At 37.9% G+C, this 15,818-nt stretch overlaps 3 protein-coding genes across 5 annotated transcripts in view; 1 reads left to right on the top strand and 2 right to left on the bottom strand.

Annotated features, from left to right (window-relative positions):
• LOC129724834 (intraflagellar transport protein 74 homolog) overlaps positions 1–15,818 on the bottom strand; it is a 106,363-nt gene that overhangs the window by 40,018 nt on the left and 50,527 nt on the right. The window lies entirely within an intron of this gene.
• LOC129724833 (SLIT-ROBO Rho GTPase-activating protein 1-like) overlaps positions 1–15,818 on the top strand; it is a 177,605-nt gene that overhangs the window by 20,163 nt on the left and 141,624 nt on the right. The gene's annotated exons all lie outside the window — the stretch shown is intronic.
• Positions 8,117–15,354, bottom strand: LOC129724835 (uncharacterized). The gene is made up of 2 exons (XM_055680060.1): positions 14,824–15,354; positions 8,117–10,049 (listed from the first exon to the last, which is right to left on the bottom strand). Exon 2 carries the CDS (start codon positions 10,036–10,038, stop codon positions 8,338–8,340), a length of 1,701 nt encoding a protein of 566 aa, XP_055536035.1. The 5' UTR covers positions 10,039–10,049; positions 14,824–15,354; the 3' UTR covers positions 8,117–8,337.

Consider the following 15,818-nt stretch of genomic DNA (forward strand, 5'->3'; position numbering starts at 1 on the left):
ACTTGGTTTTGCTCCCAACCAAGTAATTTTGATGAAACGAAAGGCAAATGCCAAAATAAATCAAACTGGAATACACCAGGAAAATTACTTAGTACATTTTGATCGTACCAAAGTAAATAATTTAAAATGTTTGGAAAAAGCACGTGTTTTATTTAACGTGCGAATAAAGTGGGAAAATTTCAAGAGACATGGAGAAATCCATAATCTTACTCAATGTCGGAATTGTCAAGCCTATGGGCATGGAACTCGAAACTGCCATATGGCAGCAAAATGTATGATTTGTGGTGACACTGGTCACACGAAAGATATCTGCCCCGTGAAAGAGACCACTAATAGTTTCAAATGTGTAAATTGTGGGGGAAATCACAAATCCAATTTCTTTAATTGTCCTGTAAGGTCAAAAATTATTGCTTCCAGACAACGTAGGAATTCTAAGCAACCTGTTGTCAATGTGGGTATACAAAAGACATTCAATACTGTTCAGGCATCACCAGCACTTTCATTAGCAGGTGTGTCTGTAGGTAATAATTTAAATTCAGCTAACAAATTTCAGACAAAAAATCCTGTTCAGGCAACACCAGGCTGTTCATATGCCAGTGTCCTTACAGGTAATATTTCAAATACAAACAGTAACAAACCATTCGTGTTTGGTGCTGAAAAGTCAGCCAGTATTGATTCAGGTAGTCCAACTCCAGAAAAGATTTAATACCTACAACAATCCATGCTGCAGCTAATGTCCGTTTTGTTGAACTGTAACTCGATGTAAGAGGCTGTGCAAGAAGGTATAAAATTTACAACTAATACTGTTATGAAATTGAAATTCAGCAATGGTTTTAAATAATGCTGTAAATTTTCTAAATTGGAATGCTCGCTCTTTAAAAGCGAAAGAGGATGAATTTTTCAATTTTTTAACAGTCCACGATGTGCATATTGCAGTTGTGACTGAAACGCTTTTAAAGCCAAATATTGAACTAAAAAAGAACCTAAATTACATGGTTCATAGGTTTGATAGAATTGATGTTGCCGGTGGTGGAGTTGCAATAGTTATCCACCGTCGGATAAAACATCGTGTTTTACCCCATCTTGAAACCAAAGTTATCGAGAGTTTGGGAATTGAAATTGAAACAAGTATTGGCACTTTATTTATAGCCGCAGTGTATTTGCCTTTTCAATGCACTGATGAGCGAAAAAATTATTTCAAGGGAGATTTGCAAAAACTCACAAGAAATAAATCTAAATTTTTAATCATCGGTGATTTTAATGCGAAACATCGATCTTGGAATAATGCTCATAGCAATTCCAATGGAAAAATATTGTTTAATGATTGCTCGGCTGGATTTTATTCAGTTTTATTTTCCAAATGGTCCTACATGTTATTCTTCTATTAGGAATCCATCTACAATTGATTTGGTACTAACAAATCAAAGTCATTCATGCAGTGATTTATTAACTCATGCTGACTTTGATTCTGATCATCTTCCCATAACATTTTCTATTTCCCATGAAACTATTTTAAATCCCACTAGATCTGTGTTAAATTATCACAAGACTAATTGGGATAGATATCGTTCTACGATCGAAGAAAATTTGAATGATGATATTATTTTACAAAATAGTGCTGACATTGACAGAGCATTAGATAATTTTAGCAGCTTAATACTCAATGCCCGGAATTTATCAGTTCCTAAGGCTCGAGTGAAATTTAATGCACCAATTATTGACAGTGAACTTCAACTTCTTATGCGTTTGAAGAACATATGGAGACGTCAATACCAAAGATCTCGTGATCCTGCTTTGAAAATTATTTTTCAAGAATTACAAAAGGAAATTAAACATAGATTCACTCTCTTGCGAAATGAGAATTTCATGAGAGAAGTTGAACAACTAAAACCTTATTCAAAACCTTTCTGGAAGCTTTCGAAGGTTCTTAAAAAACCCTCGAAGCCCATTCCAGTCCTTAAAGATGGTGATTGCATTTTTCTAACGAATGAACAAAAATCTCAAAAACTTGCTCAGCAGTTTGAGAGTGTTCATAACTCCAACTTGAACGTAGTCAGTCCTATTGAAAATGAAGTAAATCAAAAGTATGTTCAGATCACCACCCAAGAATTTCTTTCCGAAGAGGTATTGGAGACAAACTTGAATGAGGTGCGAACCATTCTCAAAAAATTCAAAAACATGATAGCACCAGGAGATGATGGGATTTTCTATATCCTCATAAAAAGACTTCCCGAAAACTCTTTAAATTTCTTGGTAAGAATTTTTAACAGATGCTTTGCACTAGCACATTTTCCTACGAAATGGAAAAATGCCAAAATCACTCCAATTTTAAAACCCGAAAAGAATCCAGCTGAGGCATCAAGTTATCGACCAATTAGTTTACTTTCCTCTATTAGCAAACTTTTTGAAAGAATAATTCTCAATAGAATGATAACACATATTAATGAGAACTCAATTTTTGCAAATGAGCAGTTTGGTTTTCGCCATGGGCATTCCACTACTCATCAGTTACTTAGAGTAACAAATATAATTCGAACTAATAAAGCTGAAGGCTATTCGACTGGAGCAGGTCTACTAGATATAGAATAGGCATTCGACAGTGTTTGGCATAAAGGTTTAATAGCTAAAATGTAAAATTTCAGTTTTACGCTTTACCTTACAAAAATGATACAAAGTTATTCAACTGACCGCACTCTTCAGGTTAACTATCTAAATGGTAAATCTAATAGATTGCCTGTTAGAGCTGGTGTGCCTCAGGGGAGTATCTTGGGCCCAATCTTATATAACATTTTTACTTCTGATCTTCCTGATTTACCACCAGGTTGTGAGAAATCTCTGTTTTGTGACGATACAAGCATTTCCGCAAAAGGAAAAAGCCTTCGTGTTATATGCAGTCGGCTTCAAAAAAGTTTAGATATATTTTCTTCATACTTACAAAAATGGAAGATTTCCCCTAATGCTTCAAAAACACAGTTAATTATTTTTCCTCATAAGCCAAGAGTTTCATTTCTCAAACCCACCCATAACCACGTTATAAGGATGAACGGTGTGGTCTTAAATTGGCCTGATCAAGTTGAATACTTAGGGCTAATTTATGATAAGAACCTTACTTTCAAGGAGCACATTGAAAATATCCAGTCAAAGAGCAATAAGTATATCAAATGTTTATATCCTCTTATCAACAGGAATTCTAGACTTTGTCTCAAGAATAAACTGTTAATTTACAAACAAATATTTAGACCAGCAATGTTATATGCAGTTCCCATCTGGACAAGTTGTTGTACAACTAGGAAGAAGACACTTCAAAGGATTCAGAATAAACTTTTGAAAATGATTTTGAAGCGTCCTCCCTGGTTTAGCACAAACGAGCTACATATGCTCACTAATGTAGAAACATGAGAAAATATGTCAAGCCAAATTATCAACAAATTCCGACAAAAATCGTTGCAATCCTCAATTGCAACGATTAGCTCACTTTATAGTCAGTAAGATAGTTTTAAGTTTATTTTAAGTTTTGTTTCATTCCTTTTTTTCCTTGACAAGTAGGTTTAATAATTTTCCTACAATTACATTAACTTAACTGCGAAAACTAATAACATTCAATAATATAAAAAAGCGTACAAATATATATAATAGTGTTGAAATGTCACCATTTGTGGCAGAACACACAATGTTGATTCTGAATAGATATTAGTACATAAATAAATCATTACAAACATTCCCCCCCTATTAAAAAAAAATAAAAATAATAAATGTGCAATGTAGCAAGGACATCAACTCGCCAGATAGTGATGAACCTGCTCATACGCACTTAGAGTAAGTTGGAGCATACAACAATAGATCAAATAATGGTTGCAGTGGTTCAGTCTCCCGCAAGGAAATCAAAAGGAAAGAAATCGAGATTACAAGTTTTGAGCTTGGATGCCTGAATATTTTACAACATCTAGAGTTTTAACGTGAGTTTTTGAAGTTTCTATATAATGCGAAGCCTTGAGTAGCTTGAGAGCAATTTATTCAATGGATTAATAATTTGATTAAATTTGGAAATATGAGTTTTTCCTCGCTTTAAATTTGCGTCAATGTTCCATGAGATGAATATTTGGGTTAGGATGAAAATAGGAACAAATACTTTGGGTCCTCACTCAATCTTACATCTTCTGAACTAAAGGCATCTCTTCGATTACGTTATATAGGAAACCTAGAAAAAACGAGAGAAGCAAGGAATCTATTTTGCGAAATCAGGGAACATCAGGTTTTTTTGATAGAGATGCCATTTTTTGACGTAGGATTTGGTCTATCTGGAAGTAAGGTGTCTGAATTTGAAAATAAAGGAATTCAACCATGGATAAAGTGCTTTGATGAGCGGGGGCCTTGTGTGGTTGGTAACGTCTCCGCCAACCACGCTCGACGCCTGGGTTCGAATCCCACCGCCGACATAGGTGTCGATGGTTGTGGGGTGGCGTGATCCACTCACAACCAACCCAACTGGTCTAGATTCAATCCTAGCCGACACCGGGAGATTTTCTGAGGCGAAAAATCTCTGGGATCACGCCTTCCATCGCATGAGGAAGTAAAGCCGTTGGCACCGGTCCGTTAAAAAACGGGTCGTGAGTTAGGGACCCGGGTGTGGAGTCGCCTCCCTGGGCGTCGGTAATTGGCCACAACAGTGGCGAAAATAGACCGACGGAAAATAAGCGAGAATAAAAAAAAAGTGCTTTGACGGATATCATCCCAAATCGTCTCAAGGATTGGCAGCACCCTCTCCGAATTGGTTGAAACTGTTGTTTCATTATTTTCTTAGCTTTTGGACAAATTTTGCTACACATATGTAAACAAATTTATTTCGTGATATTTTTTTTTCTGTTTTAATAAAACTAGGGCTACTTTCCTTAAGCCAAACAATAATCACATTGTCAAAATGTATGGTTTTTTTTTTAAGTTGGTTTGACAAGGTTAGGTACTTGCGACTAATTAACGATAAACAGTGCGTCTTGAACTGTCCTACAGATCAGACGTTTTTTCGGTTGCTTGTGGACTGGTCTTTGACTGCCTATAGCTTCAAAGTTTGTGTTATGTCAGTGTGTCTTGAAAAAGAAACCTCGCATCGCTGCGGGGAGGAAAAGAGAGGCATCTCTTTCTGACACATCGAGTGTCTGTAGTGACAATCCTTTTGATATTTTGCCTGAGCAAGAAGCTGGTGAAATGGAAGTTATTAATATTGAAACTATACAAAATATAAAATCTTTAAAAAAGGAGATAGTTCCACCTATTGTGGTAACTATTTCTTCTGAATTTAATATATTCAAAAAGGAACTTTCAACGTTTGTTTCTGACGTTAAAGTTACCTATCAGATTGGCCGTAGAGGTGAATGCCGCTTATTAGCCGACTCGGTAAAGGGTCGTGATCGTCTTGTTCAGTATTTAACTGACAAGATGTACAAATTTTTTACATACGACACCAAGAACGCCAAGCCGTTCAAGGTTGTCTTGAAAGGTCTCACCAACGATCAAACCGTTGATGAGATCAAACTTACTTTAACAGAATTACTTGGCATAGCCCCTACCCAAGTAATTCTAATGAAACAAAAATCACGAGGCGAAAACAGTCAGAGCGCTGGAATTTCCCTTGTTAATTATTTAATTCATTTTAACCGCAATGAGGTTAACAACTTGAAATTTTTTGAAAAAGCACATGCTTTGTATAATGTGCGTGTAAAGTGGGAAATTTATAGGAAGTATGGCGGAGGTGAAAAGCATATCACCCAATGCCGTACTTGCCAACGTTATGGCCATGGTTCCAAATTCTGTAACATGGACCAAAAATGTCTTAATTGTGGAGACTCTTCTCACGAAAAGGACACATGTCCTGTGAAAGAGAGTAAAAATTTTCGCTGTGCGAATTGTAACGGCAACCATATGTCAAATTTTTATCAATGCCCAGTCCGTTTAGCAATTGTTAAGGCAAGGCAAGGTAAACAAAATTCAATTTCTCAATTAAAACCAACTTCAAAACAAAATTCTCCAAGCGTACCAGTGACGCATAGTTTACCTACTCCTTTGCATACCCGTTTAACTTATGCACAGGTTACAGGTAGTTCGAACATTATACCGCCTAGTGTTTGTAGTTCGAAAATGACCGTTAATATGGGTAAGCAAAACACGCTAGAAAATAATTGTACACCTATCACTCCAGCTAATATTGCTGCCGAAAATATTTTTTCTAATGTCAACTGCCTGGGGCCTATTACGGCAGGTAAACTTTCTTTTTTGCAACAGGCAATGTTCGATCTTATGAACGCCATGTTGCAGGCAAAATCAATGTTTGAAGCCATTCAAATAGGCACAAATTTTACTATTAAAATTGTTTCTAATTTAAAATTTAGCAATGATTTTAAATAAAACAATTAAAATATTAAATTGGAATGCTCGCTCATTGAAGGCCAATGAGAATGAGCTTTTTAACTTTTTAACAGTAAATAATGTGCATATTGCAATTATTACTGAAACATTTTTGAAACCTAACATTAAATTAAAATATGATCCCAATTACGTGGTTCATAGATATGATAGGATTCAGGGTTCCGGCGGTGGAGTTGCAATTGTTATTCATCGCCGAATCAAACATCGTGCTCTTCCCCATCTTGAGGCGAAAGTTATTGAAACTTTGGGAATTGAAGTTCAAACTGAACTTGGGATTTTATTTATTGCCGCAGCATATTTACCATTTCCATGCACACGCGAGCTCAAAAATTATTTTAAAGGTGATTTACAAAAACTCACTAGAAATCGTTCGAAATTTTTCATAATCGGCGATTTTAACGCTAAACATCGTTCATGGAATAATTCTCAAAGTAATTCCAATGGCAAAATTTTATTCAATGATTGTTCTTCAGGATACTATTCTATTTTGTCTCCGAATAGTCCTACATGCTTTTCTTCTGTAAGAAACCCTTCAACTATTGATTTGGTGCTTACAGATCAAAGTCATGTATGTAGTGATTTGATCACACATGCTGACTTTGATTCTGACCATCTTCCAATAACTTTTTCTTTATCACATGAATCAATTTTAAACCCTATGAGCTCTGTTTTTAATTATAACAAGGCTAATTGGGAAAGATACAAAACTCATATTGAGAGAAATTTCAATAATGAGCTTGATTTGCAAAACGAAGTGAATATTGATTCCGCTTTGGAAGCATTAAAATGTGCAATTGTTGATGCCAGGAATTATTCTGTTCCAAAGGCTCAAATGAAATTTGATTCACCAATAATTGACGAAAATCTTCAACTTCTAATTCGTTTGAAAAATGTCCGCAGACGTCAATATCAACGTTCTCGTGACCCTGTTTTTAAAACTATTTATAAAGAATTACAGAAAGAGATTAAACATAGATTTACTCTTCTGAGAAATCAAAATTTTGAGACTAAAGTTGAAAAATTGAAACCATATTCAAAACCATTTTGGAAGCTGTCGAAGATTCTTAAGAAACCTTCAAAGCCTATTCCAGTTTTAAAAGATGGTGAACGTTTTCTTGTATCCAATGAACAAAAGGCTCAAAGACTTGCTCAGCAGTTTGAGAATGTTCATAACTCAAATTTGAATTTTGTGAGTCCAATTGAAAATGAAGTCACACGTCAATTTGATTTAATTTCTTCCCAGGATTTTTTACCTGCAGAAATAATTGAAACTAACTTGAATGAGATTAAATCAATTATTAAAAATTTCAAAAATATGAAAGCACCTGGTGACGATGGAATCTTTAATATACTAATCAAACATCTCCCTGAGAGCACAATGGAATTTTTAGTGAAAATTTTCAATTGCTGCTTCAAAATTGCATATTTTCCCAAATTATGGAAAAATGCAAAAATTACTCCCATTTTAAAACCGGATAAGAACCCAGCTGAAGTTTCAAGTTATCGACCAATCAGTTTGCTTTCTTCAATAAGTGAACTGTTTGAGAGAATTATTCTTAACAGAATGATGTCACACATCAACGAAAATTCAATTTTTGCAAATGAACAGTTTGGATTTCGCCATGGGCATTCCACAACTCATCAATTGCTCAGAGTTACTAATAAGTTACAATTCTTTCTAGCCTGAAGGGCTTTTTAAAAAATGATTAATGAAAACCTAAAGTTAACTATCCTCTATCGTGTCTCAATTAGAACTAACTTTATTATTTTTATGCCCTGGTTACAAAGCTAGAAAAGCAACTGCACCGCTGACCAAGCAAACTGCAGCCCGCGTCGTTGTCGTCGTCGATGCCGTTGCATGCGCTGCCAACGCCCGTGGGAATCGTTCCAGTCAGCGTCTGTAGAAATCCGACTCGCTCACTTCGAATGAAATAATGTGGCGAGTGGTTCCTCGAGTCGGTGGACTTCGCGTTCCAGTTCTTGCAATCTGCTGATCTGGGAGGATTCGTCTGTAACTTGCCCCTCCTTGAAGATCGAAACGTCCTCGTTTGCAGTGAATTCAACTCTGTGACCGGATGAGGGCTTCTTGTTGTGATGGTTCCAGTGGTTGCTAAATTTCCTGCTTATTAAGAAAAATATAGCGATTGTTGCGATTATCAGGCTTATGCTCGACAAAGATATGGAAGTAAAGGCGGTTACGTTGGTTTTAGAATTTAATGTCTCCAAATGATGCCTGTTAATGAAATGAAGTTTTTCAAAACTTATTTGAGGCTCTATATCAATAGTTTGGATTTCTAAACCATCCATGGGAACGACCAATAATGGCTCTACCTTGTACCATTCTTTGTTGGTAAATTCCAACCCATTTATAATTATGGTACAATTGTGGTATTCGATTAGGAATGTTCCCGAGAGGGTTCGATTCCGCATCCCGCAAGTGGTTGCTATCTCTTGACTGTTTATTTGTTTTGCAATCAAGTGATTATCGGTTATAGACTTGATTTCTGAGGGTAGACTTACTTCCTTGAACGAGCAGTTCGCAGGGATTCCTTTTAGCAAGTATGGAAAGCAACCATCTAAGGTGAAATTGTTCAAATTTTCTGGGTGGCAGATTTGGTTATGGCCGACTCGTTGGCACTCCTCGATGATGAAGTAGAATTGTTGGTCATTGGTGATTGCTGCGTGAGCGGGTAGCTTAAGTGTTTTATTTTTGACTATTAATGGCTCTAATAGCAGCGTTCTATAAGCAAGTTCATCTAGTAAGGGAATTTCTACTATGAAAACAATTTTTGTGTGATTATAAAATGCGCTGAGATTAAGGAATTGATAAACCTGATCAATGCTATCTATGATAATTTTATGGTTGGTAAAATGATCTAATATTATGCTCAACTCGTCGGGGGAAAGGATGTCTCTTGGTATGGTATTTAGTTTAGCTAGTTGGATTGATTCGAAAATAAGCTTCAGGTGAGATTCTAAATTATCTAGCTGGATATTAATTTTCAATATTTCTCTCAGTAGTTTGATTGTTTTGTCGATTCCTGAATTTGACTTAGCTGCTATAAGATTTTTCCTGATAAGGTTGTGATCAAATTCAAACTGTTCTATAAACTTGTTTAACCTGTCCTGAAGTTGGGTGTTAATCCTAGCTTGCTCGTTATTTTCGTTAATTAAAATTTTGTCATCGATTTCTAGAGCTTTGAGAGTTTTTGATATTTCTATTAGATCGTCATTATCGAGATTTCCGGTTATCTGCTTTATGGCTGATCCTACAAAGTTGAGCAACCCTCTCTTGTTTCTTTGCCTTGGCATTAAATTTTGAAACATCTTGCGAGTATTGCTAAACTTTGATTCCAACATTGCTGTCAAGTCTGAGAGGTTTCCAAAGCTTTTCAGTCCGTGTATGGCGACGTCTAGTCTGGCGAAAATTGGTTCGCACTGCTTAAGGTCAACAACGTGATATAAGCGATGTTTCCCAATCCTCACGAAAGACTTACCCATATCTAGTGCCAATAATCCGGGATTATGTTGGAGGTCGGTTATTTGAATGGAGGAGCTGGAATGGGATGGATTAAGGAAAGCGAGAACCCACACTGCCATGGCCAGTCGAAAATCCATTGGTACTAATCCTAAAATGAGACTGTGTTAATATGATTGAAATCGTAAATAAGATGAATAAAAAAATTAATGCTAGTATTACATAAAACTAATTACTGGGTTTTTTTTTATGTACGGACCCTTTTTATTTTACTCTTATGCAATTTCCGGTTGTTAGAGTCCGTGAATGTCTGGTGGCCGTCATTGGCTACTGTTACGGGGTTGAAGAAACTCTGTTGTTTGTTTTTTATCCCCTGCCGTTTATTATAAACAATTTGGCCGGGCTCCAACGCGGGTGGATCCTCTCTTGAAGGGTTTCGCTGGTCGTTCTGTTTCTCTTGGGATTGCCTGATTTGATGAATTACTTCATCGTATACTTTGTTGCGGGCTTCCAGCATTCTTTGAGGGTCGAGGGGTCTCTCTTCACCATCTTTAATCCCATAGAAAGCTTCTCGAGGTTTGATTTTCAGAGAGGAGTGTACGCTGTTGTTGTATAAGGTACAGCAAATCAAAAACATCTCCTTGATTGAAACATTGGGAAACTTATGCCTATTGCATTTGTAGATTTCATTAATGGTCGAATGAAATCGCTCTACAATCCCGTTAGTTTCACTTCTATCAACCGGTGTAAAATATTGTTGGACATTGAGGTCGGCGAGCATGCCTCTCATTTCAATAGACCGTATTCCCGGTTCGTTATCAGAAACCATTAGCTTCGGTGTGCCATATAGCGAGATATATTTTAATATGGCCCTTCGTATATCCGGTGTGGTTCTTGACTTCATGGAAATCAAAGTTCCAAAGCGTGTCAATTTATCGACCACTGATAGGAAGGTGTATGGTCGCGAAATCAATATGTCAACATGGATAATGTCCAAGGGTTTCTCTGGTATAGGAGTTTCCCCATGTTTGATTTTGTATGGTCTACGCTCGTACTTCATTTTGTTACACGTAGGGCACAAAACAATGTACGTGCGGATTTTTCTCTTCATTTTTGGGAAATACCACCTTCGTAGTATTTCTTCTCTATTTTCTCGAATACCCCGGTGTGCGGTTTCATGCGTTTCTTCTATAACTTGATCTTGTTCGGTATCTGTGGTTAAATCGGTTAGTAGTCTTTGTGAAATTTTTACTTTGAACGTCTTGCATCTACTGAAATAATTTCGATACACTAGTTGAAGGGTTCCGAACAACTGTTCAGGGCAATGAATACAATTTACCTTTCGTGGATCCATGTATTCACGAAATATTCTAATTAAAATTGGCACCCCGAACGCGAAATTTGTAATAGTTCGCCGGTGCATCTGTGGAAACACTTCACTGTAATCTTCAGTGTAATGATCGCCAATTTTTAATATAACTTGATTATGAAAGAAGTTAACGGGCAGCTCAGTGAACTCAATTAGATTTGATGAGTCAGAGTCTGCGGAGTGCACGGAATTGCTATCTGTTGATTCATCTTCATTGGCATTTACCTCTTCGGGAATTCTGGATAGAGCGTCTGCTACCACATTTTGTTTCCCTGGTCGATGAGTTATTTGGAAGTCATATTCCAGGAGTCTCAGCCTCCACTTCACTAATCTGGTATTAGGTGTCTTCAGATTAAGTGCGTAAGTAAGAGGTTGGTGGTCAGTATAGAGGGTGAATTTCCTCCCGAAAAGATATGGTCGGAAGTACTGAGTTGCCCATACTATAGCCAAAAGCTCCTTTTCTATAGCGGAATAATTTTCTTCCGTCTTCGTAAGCGTCCGAGACGCGAACGCGACCGGTCTGTCTCTTCCTATACAACCCTGCGACAGCACGGCTCCCAACGCAAAGTTACTAGCATCGGTTGTCAAAATAAATGGACGTTCGAAATCGGGATACTGCAATACGTCACTTTGCGTAAGCAATTCTTTACACTTTTCAAAGGTTTTCACGAATAAAGGTGTATGTTCAATCGTTTCCCCTTTTCGCAGCTGCGCAGTTAGTGGTTTGGAAATTTTTGCAAAGTCGCGAATGAATCGTCTATAATAGCCCAAAATTCCAAGGAATCCTTTCAGCTCCTTTTGGTTTTTCGGTAGTGGCCAACTTTTGATTGCATCAATCTTAGCAGGGTTCGGTTTAACGCCCTGATCCGTAACGATATGCCCTAAGAAAGCTACTTCTTTTTTAAGAAACTCACACTTGTCGAGCTGAAGCTTTAAATTTACTTTTTCAAGTGCTCTCAGTATTTTTTCTAAGTTCTCGAGATGCTCTTGCAAGGAAGCTGAAAAAACAATTATGTCGTCCATGTAAATGAGACAACATTTTCCAATGAATTCTCTGAGTACATGGTCCATAACCCGTTGAAACGTACCCGGAGCATTTTTCAGACCAAACGGCATTCGTAAATATTCGTATAAGCCGTGGTCAACTTGAAACGCTGTTTTCTGTACATCTCTAGCGTCGACCTCGATCTGGTGAAAACCAGAGGCCAGATCAAGTGTGCTAAAGTATTGGCACCTGCCTAGCTTGTCCAGTATCTCGGTGATATTGGGCAGCGGATATTTGTCATCTATAGTCTTCGCATTTAGTTTTCTATAGTCGACTACTAGGCGCCATTTTTGCTTACCAGATGCATCGGCCTTTTTTGGTACTATCCATATGGGTGACCCCCATGGCGATGTACTTGGCTGTATGATGCCTTGGCTGAGCATTTTAGAAATTTGTTTCTGTACCTCTTCCTTATGGACGAAGGGGTACCTGTAATTTTTTGTATAAACGGGCAGCTCGTCGCTGGTGTTTATACGATGTTTAATCACGTTAGTAAACGATAGGTCGTCACCCTCTCTGTAGAACACTGTTGGGTTTCTTGTAAGCAAGCTGAGAAGCTTCGATCTCTCTTCGTCGTTCAAATGATCTGTACGCACTTCGTTTTCAATATTTCGCCTACATGCTTTAATTTGTGATGGAAAATCCTTCACTTCAAAATTATTAATTTCAGAAACGATTTGCCCATAATCAATTTTCTTGTTTGTTGAACATTCCTGTGTGCAAACAAAAACTAATCTTGCTTTACTCTCTTGAATACTGTACACTCCGGAGGGCACGTATACGTCAGCGGCAACTTGTAGGTCGTCTTCCAGGAAGAAATCTCCGGAGGCGACCGAAACCGGGACCTCGTGAATTGTGGACATTAATTCATGAAAGTTCAACTCAATCAAATCGGGATACTTTTTCTTCAAAGGTATGACGGTGTCTTTAATAATCAATTCGACTGTTGAGGTGTCGAACAGGGCTCCCAACTCGTGAAGTGTCTGAAATCCAATCAGACCATCGAAAAAGTTATGAAACTCAAAAAGATGAAATTTCTGATTGGAAATACTAGTTATGTGTTTTGCGAATGGGTTAAAAAAGGTGTGTTGGTTAATTATATAGGATCCATTGATGTTTTTCACTCTATGAAGTGATCCTGAAGCTACGGATTTTGTTGGAACTATTTTTGGAGAAATGTAATTTCGATTAGCTCCTGTATCTATTAAAATTTTTAGAGGGGGCCCGGTTCTTCTATTGATCTCTAAATATGGAAGAAAGGTCATTCCCTTGCTTGTTGTTCGGAATCGGGCATAAAATTTACATCGTCATCTTCATCTGCATATGGACAGCCATTATCATTGTCCTCGGTCTGTTTATTTTCGGTTAGGGGTTCAACACACTCCTCGTGCGAATTTACTTGCGTCGGACGATAGTTGTTCGTTCTAAGTTGACCGGATGGGTCCGGTTTGATAGCGAGACGCGGGGGGTACTGTCGAAATTGATTCGAGTTCCAATCTGGTCGATTTTGAACAACGTTTCTGTTCTGGGAATTTATATTAGGATTTGGATTGGGGTTAGGAATGGGATTGGATTTTGTGTTAAATCCTTGTTGAGCAGGCCATTTTTGAACGTCCTGCGGTCTCGCAGAAAATTTGGGCAAAAATTTTGTTTGCTCGAAGCCAACATTCATGGATCTTCGCTCTCGTTTTCTCCGTTGTGCACTTTCTAAAGACAAGGCGCTCTGGTATGCTGAATGCAATGTTTTCGGTAGACCCACTCGCACTAAAGATGAAAGGCTGTCATGCAGTCCGTCAATGAATGCGTCGATAATCATACTTTCGTACGATTCCAGGATAACGTTAGAACACTGCTTGAGTCGATCGTCAAGTTGAATTTTGGCATTGATGCTTGCCAAAATTCCTTTGCATTCATAATGAAAATCGGTAACATTTTTGTTACCTTGGCGTAAGTATGAAATACTGGTTACTATGGCAGACAAGTCGCGCTTGTCGCCGAAATGGTCTTTCAATGTACACTTTATTGCCTCCCACTCGAGCCTACATTGACTCATAGTGAGTGCTTCGTTTGCATTTCCGTGGATTTTATCCCGAATAATGCCAACCCAAAGGGGCATCACTAGCGGCAGATCTGTTTCACTCACTAGATTTTTTGAAATTTGTAGCTTTTGCTCTACGGATTCGAGCCAACAGGCCAGAGAATTAGGACTTCCATTATATTCTGGAACCATCCTAATCGCGTCAGGGATGCGTGAAATGTCAAATTTCGGCATCTCCATGATCGAAGACGTGCTTGCGATCGCTTGGTTTGCGGTATTTGTCCGCGCATTTTCTAACAAAGAGGCTATTTGTAGCCGTTGTGCCTCTAACTGGGCGGTTAGAGTATCTAAACGCGCTTGCATTTCATCACTCATTCTTCTGGTTATCATAAAACACTTTCACTGCACTTAGTTAAACAAGCAAAAAAAAAGTATTGCAACTAAAATAGAAAAAAAAGATTAAAATTACTCACGGTTTTGTTTTTATTTTATTGAACAGAATTCTCAAGTATACCCCGTCCTTCGGGAAGAGCCTCGAATCCTCGATATCACCTCGAGGTGTGATTCCACTTTGTCGATATTCCTTCGATTAAGTTTTATCACGGACACTTGCACTCGCGGACTAAGGATTTACTTGAATCCTACTTACGACTGCGCCAGTTACAATTCTTTCTAGCCTGAAGGGCTTTTTAAAAAATGATTAATGAAAACCTAAAGTTAACTATCCTCTATCGTGTCTCAATTAGAACTAACTTTATTATTTTTATGCCCTGGTTACAAAGCTAGAAAAGCAACTGCACCGCTGACCAAGCAAACTGCAGCCCGCGTCGTTGTCGTCGTCGATGCCGTTGCATGCGCTGCCAACGCCCGTGGGAATCGTTCCAGTCAGCGTCTGTAGAAATCCGACTCGCTCACTTCGAATGAAATAATGTGGCGAGTGGTTCCTCGAGTCGGTGGACTTCGCGTTCCAGTTCTTGCAATCTGCTGATCTGGGAGGATTCGTCTGTAACTAATATAATACGAGCTAACAAATCTGAAGGTTATTCCACTGGAGCTGCTCTTTTAGACATAGAAAAAGCATTCGACAGTGTTTGGCATAAAGGTTTGATTGCGAAATTGCAAACTTTTAATTTTCCAATTTTCCTAATCAAAATTTTAAAAAATTATCTTACTGATCGAACTCTGCAGGTTGTCTATCAGAATTCAAAATCTGATAGATTTCCTGTCAGAGCAGGTGTACCTCAAGGTTCAGTCTTGGGTCCAGTCCTGTACAACATATTCACTTCAGATCTTCCTGATTTGCCTCCAGGATGCACAAAGTCATTGTTCTGCGATGACACAAGCATTTCCGTAAAAGGAAAAAGCCTTCGTGTCATATGCAGTCGATTGCAGAAAAGTTTAGATATTTTTTCTTCCTACTTGCAAAAGTGGAAAATCTCTCCCAATGCTTCTGAAAACTCAAATGATA

Source organism: Wyeomyia smithii, chromosome 2 (assembly GCF_029784165.1).
Source record: "Wyeomyia smithii strain HCP4-BCI-WySm-NY-G18 chromosome 2, ASM2978416v1, whole genome shotgun sequence".
Classification (NCBI taxonomy): Eukaryota; Metazoa; Arthropoda; class Insecta; order Diptera; family Culicidae; genus Wyeomyia; species Wyeomyia smithii.

Coding starts and splice junctions, on each gene's coding strand:
- LOC129724835 (XM_055680060.1), bottom strand. CDS start 10,038: ATGGATTTTCGACTGGCCATGGCAGTGTGGGTTCTCGCTTTCCTTAAT.